At 43.6% G+C, this 24,799-nt stretch overlaps 2 protein-coding genes across 4 annotated transcripts in view; one reads left to right on the forward strand and one right to left on the reverse strand.

The window, feature by feature from the left end:
- KIAA1549 (KIAA1549 ortholog) overlaps positions 1–7,693 on the forward strand; it is a 142,840-nt gene extending 135,147 nt beyond the window's left edge. For 2 of the 3 annotated variants that reach the window (XM_030960219.1, XM_030960220.1), the window contains 2 exons: positions 304–458; positions 5,306–7,693. In XM_030960219.1, the coding sequence (XP_030816079.1) occupies positions 304–458; positions 5,306–5,560 (410 nt within the window). In that variant the 3' untranslated portion in view covers positions 5,561–7,693. The remainder of the gene's footprint in view (positions 1–303; positions 459–5,305) is intronic. The other variant, XM_030960221.1, reaches the window with a different exon arrangement.
- Positions 7,694–16,682: 8,989 nt separating this feature from the next.
- TMEM213 (transmembrane protein 213) lies at positions 16,683–19,945 on the reverse strand. The gene is made up of 3 exons (XM_030960949.1): positions 19,864–19,945; positions 17,594–17,647; positions 16,683–16,852 (listed from the first exon to the last, which is right to left on the reverse strand). The coding sequence occupies exons 1-3, from the start codon at positions 19,943–19,945 to the stop codon at positions 16,683–16,685; spliced, it is 306 nt and encodes a 101-aa protein (XP_030816809.1).
- Between the last annotated feature and the right edge of the window lie 4,854 nt (positions 19,946–24,799).

A 24,799-nucleotide genomic window follows, 5' to 3' on the forward strand; every position in this document is an offset into this window, starting at 1 on the left:
GCATGTTTTTGGAATGAGGAGTAGCCCATGTCAGAGATGTGTGTATCTCAGCCTCTTCTTTCAGTGCAGTGCCATGAAATGCATCACACTCACATGAACTGCACAAAATGCACATAACTTTTCTGTCTTCATTCCACACTGACAGCCTTCTTTCTGCTGATTTTTATTAACTGCACAGAAACAGAGCTCCATTTTCTTCTTGTCTCCTGCTTCCAACAAAGTTTTATGTTATCGTATGTCTGCCCTGCAAACTTGACTGTGTGTGAAGATGAAAAAAAAACCCACCCAATATTTGCTTTTAAGGTTCTCAGATACAGCACCTCACTCAGGTGGGAATTGCTAGCAGGATCGGAGGTCAACCAGTGGAGCTCCCCTCAGGCAGAGCAGGGCATGGCCAGCCGGGGGGGCCAGGGTGGCCCCAGTATCGTGGAGAGGATGAATGTGCTAGGCGAGATGCAGTGAGTACTCTTACACATTTGCATAGTTTCCAAAGTAGTGATTTGTTTGGGTATTTTTTTCTTGCATTACTGTTTGGAACTTTTTTTTCCCCCCGGAATACTTTTAGTTGCTTCTCTGACATCCTTTGCTTTGCTCTTCAAACCCTTGTTAGCTCTTCTGACTTCTGCTTGCTGTTCTTTCACCTTTGCTTCTCCAAATGCTTTCTCTCATTTTACCCTAACCTTTTTTTTTTCCTCGCTTGAGGCCTTCACCCATTAATTGCAGTTCATCCAGTTCTGCTTCTGAGCTCCAGCAGAGGTGGATACTGCTTTCCATTCCTTCTTTGAAATATGCCTCTGTATTTTGAGATCATTGTCATTAGAAAACATTGAATTAAATTGTCCCAGGTTGCCATCCTATTTTGTATGCACCAAGTTCTTTTATCTTCTGTATCAGCGCTAACAGCAGGAGTCAGGGCAGCAGAAAAAGGTACATACTTGCACATAACATTGGAGGTGTTTCTAAACAAGTTACTTTCCCAGCCTAAGTCAGCAGGAGGTGGTAAATGAACACATGCTCGTTTACCTTGTTGCCCAGGCAGCCATGGTGATTTCATGTTCTTGGCAGCTGTGCTTCCAGAGGTTGACATTTCTGATTCAACCAGATGTGTGAGGTTGAAGATAGTATATGGCCTTGCCAGGAGAGAGACCCTTGGCTGCTGCCAGTCCCTCTTTGGTGCATTTGCATCCTGAAGCAGACTGACCTGCAACAGGTTTATTGCAGTACTCTTGAGAGTGACAACTTTATGCTTCTTATTTTGCTTCTTAGTTTAAACTCTTTTTCTGGCTTCTTCCTTGAGGAAAGAAAGAGGGATCTCCTCCTTTTGCATATTTAGGGCAGTGTGTGTTCACACTGCTTGATATTGCTTTGCAGTATTGCATAATCATGACTTAGCTTTGCAGAAGGGAAATGCAACAGGATGGGCTTATCTCTAGATTTTGGTGAAATTGAGCTGCCTCTACTCCAGATAAACTCAAGAGGAGCAGCATAAAGTTTTTGAGAACTGGGTATGCTGTTTAATACTATTCAAAAACTTCAGCTGTCAAAGCTGAAAGATCTGTTTCCCTAATTTAATGGGCATTCTGTGCTAGAAACTGTGGCATTTGAATGCAAGATCATAGTTTCAGTTTACATCTAAAAGAGCACTTGCATGAGAGATCTTAGTGTCTCAAGTTCTATTTTCAGAGACATCTCTGGGTTACCATTTATTGACCTTTCTTTGTCTCTTTTTTCTGAAAATGGCTTTTCTACATCTGTGGGTGTGTTCCTGTTCAGGTCATTGAAATCCAGGCTGTTTTTCTTTTGGTTCATCTCAGTTTAAAGATTTCCTCGGCTTTGACAGAACTTTCTGCTCACTGATTGCTGCAGTTCATATGTTACTGCAATGTGATTTTTTTTTTCAGTTTGCTATTTAAAAACAGGCAAAAGGAGGAGATAATGAACTAAAACTTATTTGAATTTGGTGTCATGCAGTTGTAGGACAGCTCATGTATTGCCTGAACTTTCTTTTTCCTGTGAGCAATTTTTTTTTTGAAGGATTCTTCCCATTAAAAAAACCAATAAAAAACCCCCAAACCAAACAAACAAAAAGTCATGGTCTTGTAGCTTTCTGTAGTTAAATAATTACCTTCACCATTTGGATTTTTCACTAGGACAGAGCTCTAAATTTGTCTTTCCTCGTTTTGGCAATGAGGCTTTACTTAATGATGGTCATGTTCCTTGTGGTGCATTATTCAACTGATCCTATGCAAACCTTGTCTTACTGTTCCCTCATTCTGAGCAAGTTTCTAAAATTAAACTCTGCATTTAGGAAGATTGAAATCTAGAGCATTCTTCTTGCACACAAACTGGAGAGGGACCTGCATTTGTCTTCCTGCAATAGCACTTTTCCTCACAGCATCCTCACCCCTTTATTTTTCCTGAACTCAATACCTGATTTTCTGCTGGAACATGACCTGTCACTTGTACCTCCCAGCCCAAAGCCAGTGTGCAGGGTACCATCAATTCACCTTAATTCTCCATCCAGAAGGCCCAGGGCACCCAGGAGAAGGACAACATTTCCTTAGCTGACACAAAATACAATCCTGAGCAAGTGCTCATTTGAGCAGCAGAACAAATGAAGCCTGGCTTCTTACAGACGGGCTCAGTGTCTTGCATATCTGAACCTCCCTTCACCACCTGGCATCACCTCCTACCCATCCACAGGCCCCTGGAGCTTTCCACTGTTCTCCCAAGCCTTCCTGATGGTTTCCAGTGTTTCCCCAAAGATATTCCTACCCTTTCACTCTTATTTTTCTACTCAGCTGCCCACTCTAGGGTCTCTAAAAAATCTCACCAAACTTATTGTCTCTCAAGTCCCCGAGAATCAGCCCTGTGAGATCCATGCTGGCTAAGACATCCAGCAGAGCACAACCTAACTTGACTTTTCTGCCACTCAGAAGCAGATTCAATGATAACAAATAAGCTTATAACAAATCAGAATATGTCTAATTAGCTACCTGGTTTTGTGAATTTTATGTATCTGTTCATACATTCATATACACAGAGGTATGTCTGGGTATATATTTATACATTTAGTTCAGTTGAAATTGGCCAGAGTTCAACAGGTATTAAATAGAGATTAACATATTCACACTTTCATCTCATAAATCTTCATTCCTTAAGAAGGAAGATTCATCATTCCTTAAGAAGGAAGATTCAATAAAGATATTTTTGTCAGTTGTTTCATACTGCTGTTAATTATCTAGAAGTTTTTAGATAAAAATGTATAGCTATTATACAGAACTATACATTTTTGCATATATAATGTTATATAACATATCTTTGTGTGTTTCTGTTAGTAAAGAAATTTTAAAAAACCAGCAAAAATTATTTCAGATTTTTGCTCCTGTTATTTTGCTGTTGTAGGTTATAGAGGTTAGGTTTCAATGTGGTATTGAAATTTTACAGGTCTATTTAATCCTGATGCTATATGTGAAATCACAGAAACACACCCTTTTCTTTTTCTGAGATATTTAAGAAAACCTTGAAAAACTTAGTGTAAAAAACAGCCACTGTGGTGATCAGACTACCTAACTTCCCTTAAGAAACCATTCTTATGGTGGTGATTTAGTGCACTGTGAGATAGGAGCTGAATCACATAGTGCATTTTAATGTGAAGGTAACCTGAACATAATTTAGGTTGCTGTTAAGATTCATGTGTCAAGGAGTGTTTCCTTTTAATATTTTTTTAATGTCATATCTTCCCTATAAACCCACAGAGTACTTGTCAGGTTTGCCAACTCTAGGCTGCTTGTATGAATTAGTTTCAGGTTTCGCTGCCAAATGAATAATTCTGAACAATCAGGAGACCCATTCATTCCTTTCTGATACTGAAATCACCTCTCTTGTATAAGAAATAAGACAGGATGTTACTTGGAAAACCTTTACCTATCATTCTTCTATTAAAGCCTCTTTTCCTCTTAATCTGTCTCCCAGAATTAACAGTATAAAGGAGGAGTGTGTACGTGAGCTGCACAAGAGACTCAGAATCTATTATTAATTCTACTTTATACAAAATGGCTTAAATTTTATTCATTTGTATTATGAGAGATGTTAAGGAACTTGCTCCCATGCATTTTTGTGTTCCCTGCTCACTGCTGCCACTGTCACTGCAGGTCCCCCGTATCCTTCCCAAGCTCTGCTTTGTAATGTCTTCCTTCCCCTCCCCCTCGCTCCCAAATCCTCTTCTAGCTGACCTTGCTGTCCTTTCTTCCCCCATCAGGCTGCTCTCTCTGCTACTCCTTAAGGCTTGTTCCCAGACCAAGGTAGTGCTCACAGACTTGTGGTGGCTGTGCTCTGAGCCTGATGCTCCCCCTGCAAGGGGATCACCTTGCTTTGCTCCCACCTGTGCCTTCCAGTCCTCTGTCTCCTGTTTTCTTCAGGCTGTCTCCCAGCCTTCAGCAATTTGAGGCAAGAGGAAACACTTGCTTCAGGGTTGTCAGCTGGAGTCTGGATTTTCAAAATGTGCCTTGTTTGTGTCTGTACTGAGAGTCGCTGCAGTCGCCCGGTGTACTGTAAATCCGTGCTTTGCTTTAGTGTAAGCAGATTGTCTTGCAGAAGGACAAGCCATAAACTCAGGCTTCTGTTCTCTGTCTCTCTTGTTTTGTTAGAAAATGTACATTACTGAACAAAGGCAGAATTAACCCCTCCCTGCCCTGAAACAATGATTGTCCCTAAGCTGGGATAGTGTTTGTCAGATATTGAGTATGTAAAAATCTAATCTTTCAAATCCTAGTAGTTTTCTTCTGCTGCTTCTTCTGTTGACTGTTTTCCTGGGCACTGGTCAGTCACAGGGTCCTCAAACATGTACAGTCTGAACAGGCAAAGCAGGCAGGAAAAGGGAAGGTGGAAATAGTAGTATCTCTGCTTATAAATAGTATGGAAAAATGACAGCCAGGGAAAAAAGTGATTTGCCTGCTGTCTTTTAGGAAGGTGATGGAAGTGGATGGTAAGAGAAGCCAGTTCTGTTGATTTCAAGTCCTGTGGGGTTTCTCCCCATCTCCTTCCATTTCAGTTCCTAAAAATACCGTAGATTGGAAAGAGGGGGGGTCGCTGAACTTGAGGCAGTCCAACAATTTTGTGTAAACTTGTTGTTTTGTGCTCCATAAGAGACATCACTCATTCATGTAACAGAAGAGCCGTTGCAGCAGATATAAGCATCTCCATGTTGTTTTCCCCCCTGTTCTTTGCCTTTTTGCTTTCTTGTCTCTTCTGGGATAATCACATTTATTCAGAAAACACAATAATGGTTTCTCCCTTTTTCCAGACGCATATGCATGGACACCAAGAATATTCCTCCTCACCAGTATTCCAGATGCAGAGGACTTCAGCCAGGCAGCCCTCAGCACCTCCTGCTCAGCTTCCACACAACAGCCTTCAGGGCCAGGGCCTTTGCTACACCACCAGTTCCACTGAGGACCTCCAGCCAGGTCACTCGTCAGCCTCTCTTATCAAAGCAATTCGAGAAGAACTTCTGCGGCTCTCTCAGAAACAGACAACAGTGCAGAACTTCCATAGTTGATTTAGCATTCCCTTGCAAATCTGCCAGGTATCTGCTTCCTATGGAAGCAAAGACTCAGAGGAAATCAGCAATGTTGTTCTCACAAAGGAAGGAACTTCCACAGCTCTGTTGACAGCACTCTGGAAAAATCAAAAAAGGCAACAAAATGAGAATCGTAAGGAGAGATGGGGGACAAACAGGGTAAATCATCAGTGTCATCACAAGTAATGTTAATTAATCTGCTAATATTATGGTGCTCCTCTTCTCTCCTTACCCTCATTCAGGCTAATACATAAATAAAACAGTAGGTCAAGAACTCTGTACTCCAGCAACAACAACAAAAAAAAAATTACAGGAACTGTCTCCAAGAATGATAGACTCCTTTTTCTAAGGAAGTAGGTGAAGTTTTTAATGAACTGAGATGACATTTTGCAAGAGATTACAAGTATTCTTATCTCTCCAGTGCTTATGGGGAACTGGTTTGTGTTGCTGTTCTGCAGGATTGCAAACTGTATCAACTTAAGGGTCTTGAAGGTCCAATCTCACATAGGAATCACTTTGGTTGTCAGGAACAATGGGACTGCTTAGGAAAAAAGTCTTTATGAGTTACTTGCGTTAAACTGGAACAATAATTGTTACAGCTCTGTGGTTCTGAATGGAGCTACCCTCTGCACTCTTCCTTGTTTTCCTTCTGGTGCTGAAGCTTCAAGTGTTCCTTCATCTTCAATGTTTGCAAAGTGAAACATTGGCCTTGTATAATTAAGAAAATATTTGTAGGCTCATTCAGGCTGGAAAAAGAAAGCAAAGCATCCAAACAGAAAGGGCTTGGTATCTAATTTGTTTAAAAATTACTGAAAACTGGAAGGGGAATACTTAGCCACAGTTGAATTTGGGGAAATGTGTGTGTATATCTTTAAAAAAACATGTTTGCATACTAAATGCTCTTGCAAGACCAGCGATAAACTATTGCCACTCTGTAGTTTGCTTTGTGGACAGAAACCAATCCAGCCTGACTGGTACAGGGTCACCAGCATTATGTTATAAATTGATGTCCTAAATCATTGCTTATGTTTGGATCTGAATAATTTTAGTGGAAGTCAGTGACAGTTTAGAGCATTAACATAGGCTTAGATTTGCAGTTTTGAGACAGTTTCTATATTTATACTTGTTTCCACTGTCCCTTTGGACAAAGGGTAAGCATTATCCCCATGGTAAGAATGGTACGTGCCATGGAACTGTTTTGTCGCTGTTTTTTTCAGAGTTTTTATTTAAAATTAGCTACGAATTTACTAATATTGGCCATTGCATAACTGTACCTGACATAATACACACGGACATTTTGCTTAAGTCACAATTGGTTGAAGTGTTTTCATTTTCAGCTCAGAGTGGACTAAAGCTACTAAACTGGCACAGGGATGGAGGGCAGGCTCAGTGTTGGTGAGGAGGCTCAGGAGCCCTGCCCGAGGGCAATGGACAGCAGGAGAATTAGGTGCTGCAGTGTTTCAAACACGAGCAGATGGCGGTGCTCAGGGGTCCGAGGAGCAGAGATCTGCCAGAGAGAGCACTGGGCAGCCAGGCAGGGGCTGCATTTGCCTCATTTACTGGGGTAGAAATGGCAGTGGGGAAGTACAGGTGCCATAACACCGGTGTATGTGGTGGTCCTTGGCTACCACATCTGCTCCTGGCTCCAGTGCATGGTTCAGTAAGAAAAACAGGACTAAGATTGAAATGAAAACAGCTGGGAGGACGTGGTGGAAGAAGTCCATACCTTATTCATGTCCTCCACACCTTGTTCATGAAGTATGTCCATCCTACTTGCGGCCGAAACCAAAACCTCCATTGCTCACTGATGTGGAAAAAAAGGTGGTATGTTTCCCTCTTTTCTAGGAAGCTCTGATATTTTTCTGTTTACCTATGATCATCAAAATGCTGTATGAAACTGTTTTGAAGGACTCAGAGTAATGAAGCAGTGTAAATTAATTTCCAGTTGCCTGGCCTATGTGTAAAGCCCTCATGGGCACTGGTTGAGGTTTGAAAGGAATCAGAACACCAGCACAGTTGTAACAGCAGTACCAACAGGTCACTATGATTTGAATTTTTTAAGTTTTTTGTGTGATAACTCTAGGATAAAAATAAACATTTGTTTTCTGCCAACTTTGTAAACATGAATGTTGCCAATACTTCTGCAAAATGCCAGGTTTTGAAGAATGAAGAGTGTATCAGGCAGTGTTCATTTGGTCGTTTTGACAGCACTGAAGACTGACTGTTGCTAAGTGTTCCCATTAAAACCATCTCTTTTGGACCCCACATCCTTCTCCAGTTTAATTCTGTAGTGAGCTAAGAGACCGATGCTTATAAAAATATTAGCACATTACTGTGACTTCATTTCAAGAAAATGTGGTCTTCTAGGAGGTAAATTAATTTTGCTGGTTCCAGCTATTTAAGAACAATATGTTCTCTGTGAAATTAGGGCTTTGAAATTTAGAGGTACTTAAGCCACTTCTTATTCATTTTTTTTGCTAGTGATGGTGATGATGCTATTGTGAAATTCCATCTTTTTATATATGGATGTGTATCATTTCTCTTTTCAGTCCCTAATCTTATGAAGAACGCAGGACAAATACATATTTGTAAATAAAAGAGGCTTTCTGATGAAGAAAACTCTCTTTAAAACTTTCAACAGGATAGTAAAATATAAGAAAGCTGTGTTTGGAAGTTATGTTCTCAGATTGGCTGGAGACCTGATCCAGTGTCCAAAAAATTGGTATGGCCTAGTCTGTATCTTCATATAGGAAGAAAAGTAACATCAGTTACCAGCCACCAGTTCCACAAACAGCCTTAACAAGGGAGACCCACTCTTTTTGCAGCTACAGGAAAAGCTGTTTTTTTCATGTGCTACAAAAGGATTCAGTGGAATGCATGTGCCAGAATGTTTCCAGTTGGAAATTCTGGGGGGAGAAAATCTGCAAGTTTCTGCATCCCTTTGTGCTTGAGTTCTTTTGCCAGTTGTTTTTTGGTTTTTTGGTTTTTTTTTATTGCCCTATTAAAAGGCAGGAGGGGGAAACCAAACAAACCATTTTTTCCCTGAAACTTAAAGTATCTGATATTTAAGTATCTGCTAATGAATCTCCTGGTTTCTGTAAACATCAATCAGATGAAAAGTTGGTACAGGCACAGAAAGCTGTTACCAACTGTTGCATCCATTTCCATGACTAAACCATCTGGTTCATGGAATCCTCGGGCTCTTCCCTTTCTTCACAATTTTCCTTGACATTTGTGTTTAGTCTCTGTTTAGTTTGGCACATAGAAGAACTTGGTGAGTTGAGAGCTACATAATTTAGCATGCTTGGTTTCCTTTTCATGGCCAGAGCGTTGACCTCCAGCCTGCTTCTTAGCTCCAAAATTTTTGGAGCTGAGTGAAATGTTACAGTTATTTTTCATGCACTCGGTGTGGAATGTGGGGCATGCTTCAGTGCTATAAAATATTCTCTACCAGGATGTGACACGTGGTCCTGCCCGTGGCTGTGGGCTTTTGACTCGGGGGAGAAAACCTTGCTTTTAGGAGGAACAAAATGGGCTGGAAATGTTAAAAATGGCCACTCTGAAGGAGGAAGTGGAATTTTAGTGACCCTTGGCAATGTGCTGTACTTGCAGTGGTTTGGATCAGGCTTCTTTCAGTGGCTGGGGAGCAGCAGTCAGTGTCAGCCAGGGTCTGTGTGTGTCACCCTGCACACACAGGCTGCTGTGGTGCTGGCTGCCCCAGTATGGTGCACATTTATGGACACAGGTAAGTAACAGAGTGATCACCCAAAAGTGCACGTTACTACCCAGCCAGTGCCTATAAACTGCACCATGAACAGCAGGGTTATGGCATTATCTTAGAAAGAGGCTGTGTACAGCAGTCATAACTCCCCAAGAACCACAACAGCTCATGCTGCTGTTTTTAACTCATGGCTTGAAAACATATTTGGTGGATTACATGAGGAAGCTGGGTGTATATTCAAGCCCAAAGGAAGTCACCAATTGTGTGATGTGGGTGAAAGTAGGCAGATGAACTCACTTTTCTAATTTTGCCCTCACTACATTCCCCATTTCTCCAGCTATCATAGTTTTTAGCTCAAGGAAGAAATGTGCGTTTTCTGTTGTGTGCCTTAACTAGCAGTTCCTTGTAAACAGGTGCCAGTCCTTGAAAGTTCCCTATTTTGGCCCAGAGCTTTGAGGTGGCAGGATGAAGAACATCTGTGCCTTTGAGGTGGGGGCATATTGTGGGCCATATTTTTGCAGATGCAAAGAAATAAATGGATTTTTTTTTAATAGCACCAGTTTGGTGTGTTCTGAATATGGGCAGAAAGCTGTAAATTGATTAAAAAGGAAAAGGATGACATCTGATTGTCAGAAGGCAGAGGGCACCAGTGAGGTCTCCAGGACCACCTGTGACAATGCTCTGTAAAGAAAGATGAAATCTTAGGGTTTCCCCCTTGTCCCACTCAAGCAGAGTCCATGACAGGCCCTCTTTGCAGCTCTTCACCACTTGCAGCGCTGGTTTGTATGGCTGAGGAACATCTTTCCTCAGTGAGACTCCCAAAAGCAGTTCACCATGGCTGTGGAGTTTCTCCAGGACTGTTTAGATGTGCCTAGAGACAAGCAGCAGCTTTGAATCGCTTAAATGTGGAAATCAAAATCCAGTTCCCTTTTGTGGTATGTTTTTCTCTGTCTGTTAGATTTTATTTAGAAATGGAGCAGACAGGATGGGGATGTGTTCTGCTGTCACCAGTAGACATGGCTCAGCCTGTGGCATAGGATTGGCAGGTCAGATCCAAACTTTGCTCTGCATGCTGCCCCTGGCTGCACCTGCATGACTTCCACTGAAAACCATGTAGCCACATGAATGCTTTGGAAGAATTCATCCTGCAGTTTCTTTAGTGCAGTTTGGGATGCTCTTGGCAAGATGTTCTAGCTTTGCTGTACAAGTTCCAGGGTGAGTTTGCTCACACAGTGTAAGAAACTTGAGAAGCAACAATCCTGTGGGGTTGCACTGCCTTTTCAAAGAGACTTTTCTGGAGTGGAGCTGCAGTCCCATGAATCCCACTGAAGACTAATAGATTAAGAAATTACATTAGTATTAGGAAAATACACATTTCTTTGCACTTCGTAGTTTGTAGAGATGGAATGTTTTGTCTTGATTTTGTGTTACTTTTTCTTGGTACCTTTTACACATAAAATAATTTTTTCCTTTGTAATGACCACTCATATTTAGTTTTGAGTAGTTCTTACTCCATAACTGGAAGTCTGTGTTTAGGCTGTTGCATCCAAACTGGAATAAAGTATTGGCACATTTGAACAAATGCTCTGAAGAATCTTTTGAAACAAATGCAAAACCTCCTTGGATCCCTGACATGGTGGTTTTTGGGTTCACTTGCAGAAATCCTCTTATTGCCACATGTAGAGCAAGTGAAATAAAATGAGAACTAAAGAGTTGAAAGATGAAAATTACTGGTTTGCATTTCCATATATATTCAAATGCACATACTTCTTAAGAGCTCTGTAGTGTTCCCCAGAAGACTTCTCAAATATTTCCATCCCAAGGCTTCTTGGAAGTTGGTTTCCTGATCCAGGCTCTTGGAAGGATTTATTGCTGTGCATGATTTAAAAGCAGTAGCTGCATGTTGTTTGTGTTTCAGGAGCAATTTTTTGGTATTGAAGGAGAATTAATGCTGTGTTATATTGGGCAATGCACAGCTCTCTTTTTGTCCTAAAACACAGATCTGAAAGAAACTTGACTAAAGAAAAAAATTTAAAATAATGTAATGATGAAAAAGCAGAAAGCTTTTAAGGAACTTAAGGAAATAAGTTCCTTATTCCTAAAAAGAAAGCTTTTAAGGACTTAAGGAAATAGGAGAAAGGGTTGTGGATTTGCCACTGTCAGTAGTAATTCAGCATAGTCACCAAATATGAAATAGTTCAGTGCAGTACAGGTGATCTGAGCATCCACAAACTTCTGGACTGATTGCTGGATTTGTGTCCATGCAGTCCTGGATAAAAGGGTTTCAGGAAAGTTGCTTTGTGTTTTGCATGGAACACTCCCAGTCAAGCATTTCCATGGATGATTTTGATCCTGACAATTATTTCTGTCTTTGGGGTTGATGGTGGCACAGGAATCTCCTGTCTGTAAGATCTGTAATGCACAGCCATGTACTCGCATTACTGCTGCATCCTCCTGCACTTCACTGCTGTGTGGAAGAAAATTTGCTGGGGTGCTGGAAACGATGCTCTTGTTTTTGCAGAGTAGAACTGCAGTGAAATTACAAGAAGATTTTTGTCACTTCCAGCAGACAGCATCACTGACACAACATTGCTTACAATAATCCAGCTCTGCCAGGGAAAGAGCAACTGAAAGAGCACTCAGCACTAGTGCCAGTGGGCATTATTTATCTTCTCAAGGTGGAGCTGACCTCTCTTAGCTAATGTTGTCATGTCTGTATAGGATGTTAGTATTGCTCAGTCAAAGCATGGAGCTTTCTTCATGTATTTGAGCCCAGAGGGTTGCCACATTAAAACTTGCATATTTTTGAACTGATCTGACTTATATACACAGTGTGTTGAAATGCCATGAAGGGGGAACAGTCTAGTAGAGGTGGAGCTTTGCAGGTGTCTCCCTTCTTCCATTTAGACAAAGCTGTGGAAAACCTGAAGAAGTACTCTAATTTTTGCTCCAGAAGTCATGCTGTCAAGGTCATATTGTCAAACTGGACAGGAAAAGTCACAAGTCTCTTAGAGCTGGGTTTTTCCAAGCAGTTTGCAGACTTGGCAGACAATCCTGCATTGTTTATGTTCTGGATGGTTATTGCAAACTAGGAGTTGGAGATTAGCTCATTGAACATGTTTGATTCTAGGATGGAAACCTGCAGTGAGCTTTGGATTCCACAGCAGATACCGGTGCCACAGATGCCACAAAATAAGCAGAACCTGGAGTGTAAGGATAAGAGAGGTTGGTTGCTCCCCAAGAATGCCCGTATTCCATTCCTTGGCAGTAACTAATGACAGTAAGTTTTTGAAATCCTAGATTTTGTAATGACTTTATCAAAATTCCTACAGAGTCCCAGCACAGAGCACCTTTTCTTATGAATTTAACCTCTGTCTTGTCTGTGTGTTTCATGTGAGTAGGGAGCCCGGATGCTTGCCAGTTTTCATTCCTCTGGTGATTTGGCAAAGTGTAATCATTGTAAAGTGCAATTGCTTAATATGTATCTCATTCTCTAAAACCCCAAGGATCAAGGCAGTGAGTAATGTGACTCATTATCAAAGCAGTGGTATCTGAAAGGATGAAGAGTCATGCATCAAGTACCAATCCATTTAGGCTCAAATTCAGAATTGTTTAAAAATCACTAGTTGGATGTGATTGATATTATCTCCAGTCAAATTAAAGCAGTTACCTGCAATGCTGTGCTGCTGCTTTTCTCCTTTGTTATTGAAAGTGCTGTTCTGTTACATGTCCCCAGTGCTCTGTTTGTCTGTCTGAAAGACTTGCAGACCAGCAGCTTTCCCAGGTGCCATCTGCATCTCCCTTCACTTTTCAGGCACTGCTTATCATCATGCCTGAGAGTCAGAAACTCGGTGCAGAAAATAGGAAGAACTCTGCTGATGTGCTCAGCAGTGCTGTGGTTCAAATTTCTGAATTTTAGTCACACTTGTTTTTGTTGCCCCAGCCATCCAGGTTTTAACAATTTTCTTGGTTTTCTTTGTAAGAGCTGGAAAAGATTTTTTTTTTCTCCATCTCATTCCAGTGAGGAACTTTTTGGTCCTGGACAGACAATAACTATGAATGACTGGAGCATTAACATTTCCATCATCATCATCATCTGGAGCTATCACCTTACTTTGTATGTGTTTGGAGATGTGCAAGTGCCTATACCAACTTAGTGCCATGAGGTTGTGTGTAGCAGTCTGAGGGGGCACAATGTTTAAAACAAAAAGGATTTATGCATGCTGATAAATCAGTGGTTATGCTTTGCCTCCAAGACTCCCTGTGGGAATAAAAATGACAGTAAATTCCTGAATTAAAGTGAAAAAAACCCAAAGAACAAAACAAAGCATGTGCTGGATGTTTGTGTAGCTCCCTTGAAGTCAGCAGGGGTTGGACATCATTGCACTGGTTGGGATCTATAATTAGAGGTATTAAATTGTGAGTGATAATAAGAGCATGAAATAATAGACAATAAATGTGAACATCAGTCTGCAGCTCTGCTCATGGACCACTTTTATAAGGCATTGTACTATACAGTCATGTATATTTAATTTGTGCTTTTGTATGTTTAATTTGTGCATCAAAACCAGACCACAAGCTTCAACTGTGACTCAGTTGCTCTTAAATGAGGGTTATAACCCACAACCAGTGCTCCTGTGTGTTCCCTGGATAAAATTATTCCAGGAAATGTAACAGCAGACTACAGATCATCTTTACATTTTAAAAATCAGGTATGTATAATCCATTTCTGCCTACTAATTTCTGTCTTTATATCAATTTCTCAAGTCTTTCAGATGCAAATTTTTAGTTCAGTGCTTTCTGTAACTGGACAAGCACTGACAACACCATTAGGGCTTTTCTCCTCATTTTGCAAAGTGAGTTGTTTTGCACTGTACTTGTGATTGCCCTTAGGATCAGTACAGCACATAGTGTGTACCTCAGAGAGTCCCTTTAAAATAGTGCTTTGGGGGTTTGCCCTGTATTGTGTAGAAACAGATAAGATGGAGCCTGTGGAACGCTGCCACCTTGTTTAGGGATCCCAGACACACCTGGGAACAGCAGGGCCTTCATGAGATTCATTACAGCACTGAGTCTAAGTGGCTCCATCAAATGACTTGAAGAGAAGCAGCTGCAGATCAAACCTGACAATGTCAGATGTCAGAGTAGGTGATGCAGGAAGAAACAGCCCTGTCACATCAGATCAGAGCTTTACAGGTCACTGGTCCAGAAAAAGTACACATTTCACAGCAGAAATTTTCTGTGAGGTGTACTACATTTTTACTCCTGATTTTGTGGAGACTTGGGTTTCACCTCTGAACACAGGCACACAAAATCCTTGAGGGCACTACATTATGACAAAATATGGGTTTTTTTCCTTCCTCCCCCCCACCATTTGGTTGAGCTGGGAATCCTCAAAGGAAATTCTAAGAAGCAAAACCTGAAGTTTAAGACCACTACAACCCTTGAAGGTATCTGCACTATTTTGGAGAGTGTGAAGAATGAACAAGCTGTGCTTCTACAGGCAGACTTTAGGAAGCCCCACAGTTACCCAGTTGTTGTGCAGCTCTTTGTGGCTGTTGCTCTCGTAGGACGTCTAGAGCTTGCATCACGTGCTGAAAACTCAAAGACATGCAAAACATGTCTTTGAAATATGAAACATATCCCCTCAAAGATGAAGAGCAGTGCCATATCCAGCAGGCACTTCTGTGTTCCCAACTCAGAGAAAAACGCCTGTAAGGAGGGGTCTGCAGAAGGTAGACATGAAGGCAGTAGGTGGAGATTTTTTCACAGTATCTTTCACATTGTTTTCTGTTATTAAAACTAATATGACAGGAAAAAATTATGTATGTAGGTAGAAGACTTGTAGTACATGAGTGATTGCAATGGTTTAACTGTCAACTCAGTGTCTACATTTTGGTGTTGACTGAGAGCTCTTTGTTTCTGTAAGTTTGTACATAAATGAGAGGGGTTTGTTGTTTTGCTTGGTTGCTTGGGGTTTTGTGGAAAGAAGTTGAGTGTCTCCAACACTGAGATTTGTTGTGTGAAAATTATTTTTGTTTTAATTGCTGTATATTGAAATGTTGAGAATTGAGCCCTTCCCCTTCAAAACTTACTTTCCTGACATGAGCATCTCTGTTCAGCATTTCACTCTGAAAGAATTTTTGTCTGAAGTGATAATAGTGATAGGGAAGGATGTATTTTCTTTTCCTCAGTGTCTAATTTGCCCCTGTTCCTCTTGATGGGGGCTAGTTGATAAGGGACAGCTGCCCATCACTTTGAAGTGACCAAATTGCCCTGATTGAAGTGTTAATTGTGCCAGAATCAGTAGGAGGAGTCTTAAACTGATTTCTGTCATTTCTCACTCATGAAAATACATACTGATGAGCTGATGGGAGAGTATAATTATTTCTAGCAGATAAAGATCTCCAGTGGTGTTTTTTAGATTTAAAAGTAATTTTTTATGTTTAATTTCAGTTGATTTCTAGCAGGTTTGCTAACTTTGTGTAGGTATAGGTAGGTTTAATGCTGATTTATTGAGATAGAAATAAAAGTGGTGCAACTGCACCAAATCAGAGTTTGACTGCAGTGAGGCAAACCCTCCTGCATGAATACATCTTCTGAGATTCCTGTTTTTAACAATTTCTAAGCTTTATCCATATAAACCATTCAGTGAAAGTCTTTCAATCAATAAAAGTGTTTATTATCATCTTGGATAAATAGGAACAGTTTTGTGCATGAATTGGATGTGCAGGTTTAAACCTGCTTTCCACAGTTCAGGCGGGTGAAAGACTAAATACACAACATTCAATTCCTGCAACACAAGTTCCCATCTAAATGGCTCTGGAAAAATTAGTTTTATTTTCAAACCAGCCCAAACAATCCCTAAGTTTCCATAAGTCTTCCCATGTATCAGTTAATAGACTTTTAAATATCACAGGTTAGTGAGTGAAAAGGACTCGGTAAAGTCAATTAATTACTTCCAATTACTGATGTAACCTGGCCTATAGCTTAGTAATGGCTCTGGTAATGTTACTGCTCCAGGAAATAGCTTTATTTGCCCACTTTCTGTGTCAAACCCAAAGGCAATGTGCTATAGGCTGGTCACTGCTCCCTCAGCCTCTCCTCTTGCTGCTGTGCTCACAGCAAGCACGAGAGGGCTCCGGGACAAGTGGGGGTTTTGTACTGTGGCAGGTACGTGGTGGCTTACAGGGACTTGCGTGCTCCACACCTTGGCTGGCAGCTCCAGCCTGCCAGAGAGGATGAAGCCTCAGCAGCTGCCCTGCCTGGATCTGGCCTTTTTTGGCTGGAGGTGTTTTCCCTTTCCCTTTTGTTTCTTAGTAAATGTTTGAAATGCTCTGTCACTCTGCCCAGTGCTGCCGCTTGCTGGCTTGCTCTGCTTCAGGCCACCAAGTATTTGGGTTCATCAGGCCTGAGCTTCATGATCTTGTCCATGCAGAGCAGGATGAGGGTGAGGAACCAGAGGCTCCAGCCGACGGCCGCTGCGATCCACCCGTAGTCATCCATGCCCGAGGGGCAGCACGTGGCTGCCTGCGTGCAGAAGTTCACATCTGGGGGAGGAGAGGTGAAGTGAGCTCACAGGAGGCCGTGTACACGAGAGGTTTCCTTCACTAGAGAGGGCAGATGGCTTCTGCCCTATTGCTCTGCCTTTCCTCTAAGCCTGGCTCTTAAACTGGTGGATGATGCTGGAGTAGTGCTGGGGCTGGCTGTCGATACATGGGTGTAATTAGCACTGACCCCATGATGCAGAAGGCTGAACCATTGCTTTATTCCTCTATACTCTATTAATACTATATTCTTAAGAAACCCATAACCCCTTCTAGCCTGTCTGATACAGCTTTGACCTCACTGGTCAAGCAACTAAAACACCACCACCACCCTTTGGTAAACAAATCTCCATAACATATTCCACATGTGCCTAGCAACAGTGGAGATAAGAATTGTTTTAATTCTTTCTCTGAGCTTTCTCACAGCCTTCCCCAGGGAAAAAATGCCTGGGAAGGCCTGTCCCTGCTCTCTGTGGCCAGGTAGGGCAAGGGAAAGGGGCCTTCTTGGGAACCCATATAATGTCTGCAGGGAAATTTAGGACACAAATTGGCTATCAATTAATCTGTCTCAATGTACCTAAGATATCACACCATGACAGTGGAGGTGTCTAGAAATGCATCCTAGAGGTTGACCCACAATGGAAGATTTGAGAAGAGATAAATCCCTTTCCAGGACAGCCTCTCAGTCACTGTGCACACTCATCACCCAACTTTAACAGGTAGTAATTATTTATGAAGACTTACTAAGACATGATGGTTCATACTCAGTTGTTGAAACGTTGGAGATGTCTTCAGCTGCTGCCAGAAGGAAAGCACAGGACAAAAGGTAAGTTGGGTTAGAAAAGTGATGTTGGGCATCAAGCAGGAAAATCTGAAAGCCATTGACCTTGTAGAGGTCTGTAGGGTGGAAACAACTTGAAGAAAGTAAGTTCCTGTCCTTAAACATTGCTGCATTAGGATATGCTTCCTTATCCCACCACTTTTAACCCCAGCTCCAGAGACTTGCTCTAGCAGCATCCCTCAGGAGCAGGTGAATCTCTGCACCTCTGCCTTGCTGTGACCCTGGCCGAGCCATTCCCTGGGAGCTCACATTAACCACGGTCCTTGCCCAGGCTGCAGGGGCAGAATGAGCAAGCATGGAAACAGGAGACACCATTCAGTGGCATGGAGAGATCCATGGCCCCCAGGCTGTACCTGGGCCTCCTTTTGCCCTTGGAAAAATCCCAGGGTGCACAGGAGTGTGGCAGAGCCAAGGGCTGAGCCACCTTTGGGGAGCCTCAGCAGGTCCATCAAGGCCCCAGTGGGGAGCTTTGGCTTTGCTGCAGGTCAGATCATCTGAGACTGCTCTGGCTGGACTCTGGTTCATACCAGCATGGTAACCAACTCAGGGTGGTAAATACAACATCCAGAAATAAGTCATGAGGGAGAGACCTGGAGCTTTGAGGAGGGTTCTGCCTCTTTATCCTGCTTCCTACCCAGAATCAGCACACACACACACACTGACACAACTCTGTAGCTGGTGTCCAGCTCTCCAAATCTGCTCATGGTGTCACAGGCCAAACCCTCCTTAGTCCTCCTAATACTGCCTTGCCCCTGCAGCACTGCAGGATCAAACCAGGACAGCTGCAGGATGCCTGCAGGGATAAATACGCAAGCTGCACTGGTCCCTGTGCATCTGCCCTGCTACAGAAGGAAGGGGATCAGAGAAACACCTCTTCCTGTGAGCAGCACAGTTCAAGTTCAGCCAGGTAGAGGATCTCCTGCACAGGCAGATGAAAAGTGGCCTAGGGAGGCTCCAGCAGTGAGGATTCCTGCTGCATGGAGAAGCCCCAATGTGCTGCTGGCCCACAGACCAGGCAGAAGCCATGAGAGAACTATTTCCAGTCAAGGCATCGCTCTGAGCTGGTAATTTGGAATGAAATAGGGAAAATCAGCACCAGCTTGATTTCACCAAAGAGTGCAAAATAAGAGCTCAGGTTTAGTTTCAGCTGAGGAAAACAAAACAGAATGAGATGCATTTGACCAAAGATTTGCTTTGAGTTTGGTGTTTTCCAAGTAACAGCAAGTAAACTGAGGTTGTCCTGTAGGACACGTTCCCCTTGGGATCACCTGCTCTTGCCCAGCCCTGTGATTTGAGCTGATCCACCACCAGCAGTACCAGAGCTTTCCCTGTGGCCTCTGCCATGCTCAGAGGGAGCCCCTGGGCCACCTGCTCCAGGGAAGGGTCTGAGTATTCCCCATTCTTCTGTCTGAGACTGTAGGATTTGCAGGATGACCTTGGCCAAGCCCATAGTTTGTTTTCTCAGTTAATAAGTACCTCACAGAAGAATCATTAAAACCTGTGTATGACCTGTGGAAGGAAGTACTGCAGAATGCCAAGTGCTGGTTTGTTTTCAGATCTTGCAGCCCAAAGAACAGGCTGGCAAAGCCAGCCCATCTTTAAACAGCTGGCAGCTCTCATCTGCTGCTGAAATACAAATGCAGGCAGTAGCTGGTGAGAAAGGAGCAACTCACAGGTCTCACTTACATTTTGGTTTCGGGCAACTTCTACAATTAAGGTGGTACCAAAGCCACATTTTCTGCAATAAGCTTGTAATGGAAGTTAAATCAGACTATAGTGGGTGGTATTCCAGGTGGTCCTTTGCCTCAGCAAGCAGGAGAAGGCCAAGTAACTGTGGCCTCTGTCTCCTGGCCATTCAGAGGAGCAACCTGCAACTCAGTCACAGTTACAGTGGCTCTGTAAATAACCGGCAAAAGAACATCCCTTTGCATTGTGATCAGTCATTCTTATCAGCATTAATTAATTCCAGCTCTTTCTACTTTTTAGGTGAAGCAAGGGAGTGCTCCCTTATTTTTAAAGAACAAACTGCTGTCGGTGGGCAGTACATGAAGGAATTGAGAGGGGGAAAGGGCAGGGTATCAGAACTAGGAGAAGAGAAGGAGAAGGAGAAGGAGAAGGAGAAGGAGAAGGAGAAGGAGAAGGAGAAGGAGAAGGAGAAGGAGAAGGGAAATACCTGCTGAGCAGAAGTCCCAGAGGGCAGTGGTGAGGCAGAGCGCAGCGAAGGCTGCCCGGGGCTCCCAGGACAAGCGCTTCATGCCGAGGGTGCCACTCCAGTGTCCCCACAGAGCAGGTGGCTGTCGCTGTCACTGTCAGATCTGCTGCAGCAATCCCTCGGTGAGCCCCGGGAGCCGCTGTGCTGGGCAGAGGGTGGAGCAAGGGAGCTTCCTGCTGCCAGGACACCTTGAGCTTTCCTGCCACAGCCAGGTGAGCAATGAGAAAGGCTCTGACCAAAACAGCTTCAGTGGGAGGTGGATACCAGGAGGTGGCCCCTGAAGGTTAAGCCTGAAGGTTTCTCCCCAGGATATGCTGCAGCTGGAAGGAGGAAAGGCCTCCAGAGCCAGCCCTTCCCAACAGGGCAGCTTCTGTCTTTTGAGTCCTGTGAAGATGGTTTAATAGAGCCAGAAAGGAGCAGAGGACTGGAGCAGAGGCTTTGTCTCCCACTTTGACTATTTTTTTTTTTTTTGCATGTTCACTGACCTGACTTCCAGTGAAGTGATGCTTTTTTGGAATAGCTGTGTGGAATCCCAAAAACCAGCAGCATTAGGTCTGCTTTTGTTCTTTCCCTGTGAGCACAGCTCTCCCCCTGCCTCCATCACCCTCTGTATAAGGTGATTCTGGAAAAGCTGTTCTTTCTTCTCTGGTGGCTATTGCACCTCCTCCTTGGGATGTGCAAAGCAGAAGCTGAACCTTCCTGCAAGCATAGCTCTGTCTGCACACCAGGAGGGATGACAGAAAATGGATGCTTTTGACAGAAAAAGGATTGCAGGAATTTTTGACAGAAAAAGGATTGCAGGAATTTTTCTGCAATACTGGCTGGAAAAGCCACACTGTAAAGTGCATGTGGTGTTGTCCTGGTCTGATGAGCAGCACACTTTGCTGTTCTTCCCCAGGCTGTTGGCTGTGCTTGCTCCTATCTTTGCCGTGATGATATCCTTGTTAGAGGAAACACTAGGCATGAAATCAGGCAGGAGGGCACTGGGAGAGGCGAGCTCTGCAGGGAGCTGATGCTCCCTGGTTGCTGGTGCTCTTCTGCAGTGGTCACTCATTTCTTTGGGTGCTCCTGTTGGAAGGGACCTGTCTGGGGCCTGCTGTGGATTTGCAGATATCTAAGGGGAGGCACGGGGCAAGGCATGTGGGGCAGCAGTCCTTGTAGGATGGAGAGCATTTAACAACTTTCTTTCTTTCCCTTCCATATGGCTGAAACCCACAGGAAAGGACACAACACGACAGGCTTCCCACATGAATGGCACACACCAGGGTACAGCTCTGCCAAGCTGTGAGGTTGATTTGGCCTCCCTTCATTTAAGGAAAACCTTGACAGCAAAACCCACATGGGCTTGGCCCTGCCCAGTGTTTCTGTGGGGTGAACCTGCTTGTCCTCGCCACCGAAAATGCTCTGCTCCCACCCAGCTGTGACAATTTCCTGATGCATCAGGACAAGGCAGCCAGATGTTCCCCAGGCAGAGGGCACGCGGAGCTGCAGGGGAAGGCAGGTCAGCTGGGACGGGCGTGTGTGCCCAGCCTGTTTTCATGTCAACACGCCAGCAGTGCTGGCAGAGCTGGAGCTGTGCTGGCTGGTCTGTGACAGACACCTCCTGCTGCTGCTGGGATGCACGGCCCTGTCCCCCTGCCCTTCAGCTGACACCCCAGGTGTGGCACCAGGTGAGTCGTGGGGCTGTGACCCAGCAGCCACCACCCTCGGCAGACAGGAGTCACAGCAGGAGAGATGCTGTAAAATGCTCAGAGCTGCTTGAAATTCACCCCTGGGATAATTTTCATCTCTGGCTTGTTTCAGTGTCTCAGTCCTTTTGTGGAGGTTGCCTTTAATCTGTGTATTTTTCTGAGCTACCTGTTGCATCAAAACTAAACTTAAACTCTTTAAGTGGGAAAGCTCCTCTGCTGTCTGCCAGATTCGCCTCTGCCTCTTGAATTTCTCACCTTCTATTCCCACTGAAAATTGACCTGGCAATTAATTTTGCAAAAGTAAATTAATTCAAAAGTATTCTGTGAAGCACAAAATGCTTGAGGAGAAACAAAAAGACAAAACTGATCTGCTATTGCATGAATGATTCAATTTTTAATGAAATCTCTCTTGAATTTTAACTATTAACTAAATACTCTTTGTCAGCTTGTAGGGAAATGTCCCCATTCTAAGGGATGCTGAAAATGCTTTTGCACAATTAACATAATGTGTTTCTTTTCTTTTCCAAAGTGTGTTCCCTCCGTGGCTCAGAAAGGGCTGCTCCAAAGTCTCCTCAAGCAGAGAACAGGCTGCGCTTGGCTTCAGTGATTTTTGGATCAGGTTGGAAATGAAGGCTCTGCTTGATAAGTTCAGACACAATGGGAGCCCTGCAAAATCATTTCCTGACACAGATTTGGATTTGTTTCATTTCTTCTTTGTAACGCGTTTATATTTCGCTGTGACTGCCTGGAGAGTGATAAGACACTCCAGAGCCTTCCCCTGATTTCTACTCCCATCTCCCTCCATGAGGGTGCCCTGGCACATGAGGCACAACTGCAGGCCCTGCAGAGATGGTGCCTCCTTTCCTTGGGCTCCCATTTCCATGCTGTTACAAGACTCTTTACTCTAAAATTAGGTCCTTCCCCAGCTCTCCTCTTGGAGATTCTTCCAGTGTGTAGGGCTGGGCAGCTTTCCATGATGGTTATGGAGGAGGCAATAGCTACTGTTGAGTAGATTTTGTGCCACAGAGAGCTTCATGGCTAAGATTCTCTGGTGGCCAAAGTATTGCCCTTGACACATCACCAGGTGTGGCTCTCAGAAAGTTATGACCTTTATCACACACAAACACACTCACTCTGTGTGTGTGTATACAGATTCTGTTTACATAGGCAACTGGTTTTTGTTTTTCATTCCAAATGAAATCTGATTGCTGCTGCTGCAAAAAAAAACCTCAAAATCTTAAACCTGCTGCCAATAATGTGTCCATCAGGGAGGGGGCCAATTTGTTTGGATGTTTTTGAAAAAAAAACATCTAAGATAAAGCTACCTGTGAACAGGGGGGTTGATTTTTAAAATTCAGACAAAAAAATGTCAAAACCACAAAGTTTTTATTCTTTACTAAAACTCACAAAGTTTTTACTCTTTAAAATTTAAAGAAGGGGAGAGGGGATGTGCTATCACACAGAGGAAAGCAAGTCTAGTGTTTTGGAAAACAGCACAACCCTGCCCTTTGTGTTCTCCAGTCCAGGCTGGGGTTGGTATTAGACAAATGTTGAGCCTGTGGCCCTGCTGTGGCCTCATGCTGCTCATGTGGAGACCCCAGGGAGAGGGCTCCAGAGCAGCCAGGCAGTGAAGGGCTCGGAGAAAGGCTGCCTTCAGCTCGGCCGGGCAGAGCCGCCTGCGCCAACAAAGAACCCACTGATGGGGCTTCTCCTCATGGCCAGCCATCATCATCTCATCTGCATTAATAGGATTATTATAAAATAATGTTCTTACATCCACATGCCAGAGGCATGAAACAGGATATGCTTTCTTCTTCTCTCCCCTCTGCTTCTCACCCGGGAAGCGTGGGGGAGGGCAGCAGAGAGGCTTTATCCCGGCTCACTCCTTGGGCAGCAGGATGGAGCAGCCAGCTTGGTGCAGCTTGCTTTGGGGATGCAGTGTGCTTTGGGGGCCCTTTTTGCTCCCCCAGCCCCAGCAGCTTTTTGGGGAGTAGCTGTCTGTAGCTAGGGGACTGAGGAAGAGCAGCAAAGGAGCAAAGGAAGCCAAGCCTGGCGTCATCAGGTGAGCACAGGGGGAAGAATGTGCTGTGGTCAGAGGTGAGGGGAGCAGCCTGAGGAGCTGCTTCGTTTTGTTGTGTCAATATGCACCAGTTTGGGACTGAATGATGACTCCTGGTGTTTGGTGTCACTGCAAGGGCTGGCAGGCAAAGTCCTTCCTTTGCCACACCAGCCTCTGCTCAACCCTGTGTGGCATCCACACAGTCAATGGCAGTGACTTCACATCTGCCTGATCAAGGAAATTTCCAATTTCCAAGCAGAAGGTGCGGCCTTTAGTCCCTTACTTTGGTAGCACTGATAAAGAAAGCAGAGCTCACCATGGGCAGTGGCTGGTCCAGGAGAAGCACAGAGCAGCCAAAGGGGATGGGAGCCCAGGGAGCCCCACAGCCAGTTCATCTGAGGGTTTGCTGAGCAAAATGCACGTTTTATGCCCACCTGTCAAAAGTACCTTGTAATTTTTAATATCTCCTTTTTGGGTTGCATAGCTTAAGACAGCTGGACTTGAGCAAGTGGCAGGACCCTTCTCACCAAGCTGATCTTGTGAAGTGGGACAAGTCTTTGTTGCTTTTGAATAGAAAACCCCTGTGCTGGGAAACCCTCTGCTGTTACTTGTTTTTGGCAGTGTTCCCATAGACTAACTAAACCCTTTGGCTTGTTGGGCCAGGGTTACTGGGTACCTCCGAAAGAACAGGTCTGAGAAAGCATTTCTTTAAGGGTACTTTGCTATTTTATATAGCCATGCATTTTGATTAGTTCTTATTTTGGGAATGTGACGGTGCTCACAGGGGTCTTAGGATGAGGGAAGAGATGAGTATCTGACTCCATGTTTCAGAAGGCTTGGTATTATTTTATGGTATATATTATATTAAAACTATACTAAAAGACTAGAAGAAATGATTTCATCAGAAGGCTAGCTAAGAATAGAAAAGAAAGAATGATAACAAAGGCTTGTGGCTTGAACTCTCTGTCCGAGCCAGCTGACTGTGATTGGCCATTAATTAGAAACAACCACATGAGACCAATCACAGATCCACCTGTTGCATTCCACAGCAGCAGATAACCATTGTTTACATTTTGTTCTTGAAGCCTCTCAGCTTTTCAGGAGGAAAAATCCTAAGGAAAGGATTTTTCATAAAAGATGTCTGTGA

This window comes from Camarhynchus parvulus, chromosome 1A (assembly GCF_901933205.1).
Source record: "Camarhynchus parvulus chromosome 1A, STF_HiC, whole genome shotgun sequence".
Lineage (NCBI taxonomy): Eukaryota > Metazoa > Chordata > Aves > Passeriformes > Thraupidae > Camarhynchus > Camarhynchus parvulus.

Bases quoted from the DNA above. Each gene is read 5' to 3' on its own strand.
- TMEM213 (XM_030960949.1), bottom strand. From the start codon at position 19,945: ATGAAGCGCTTGTCCTGGGAGCCCCGGGCAGCCTTCGCTGCGCTCTGC. The intron at 17,648-19,863 runs GTATTTCCCTTC...TCCTTCTGGCAG, and splicing joins CTGGGACTTCTGCTCAGCAG to CAGCTGAAGACATCTCCAAC. The intron at 16,853-17,593 runs GTAAGTCTTCAT...CTCCTCCCCCAG, and splicing joins GTATGAACCATCATGTCTTA to ATGTGAACTTCTGCACGCAG.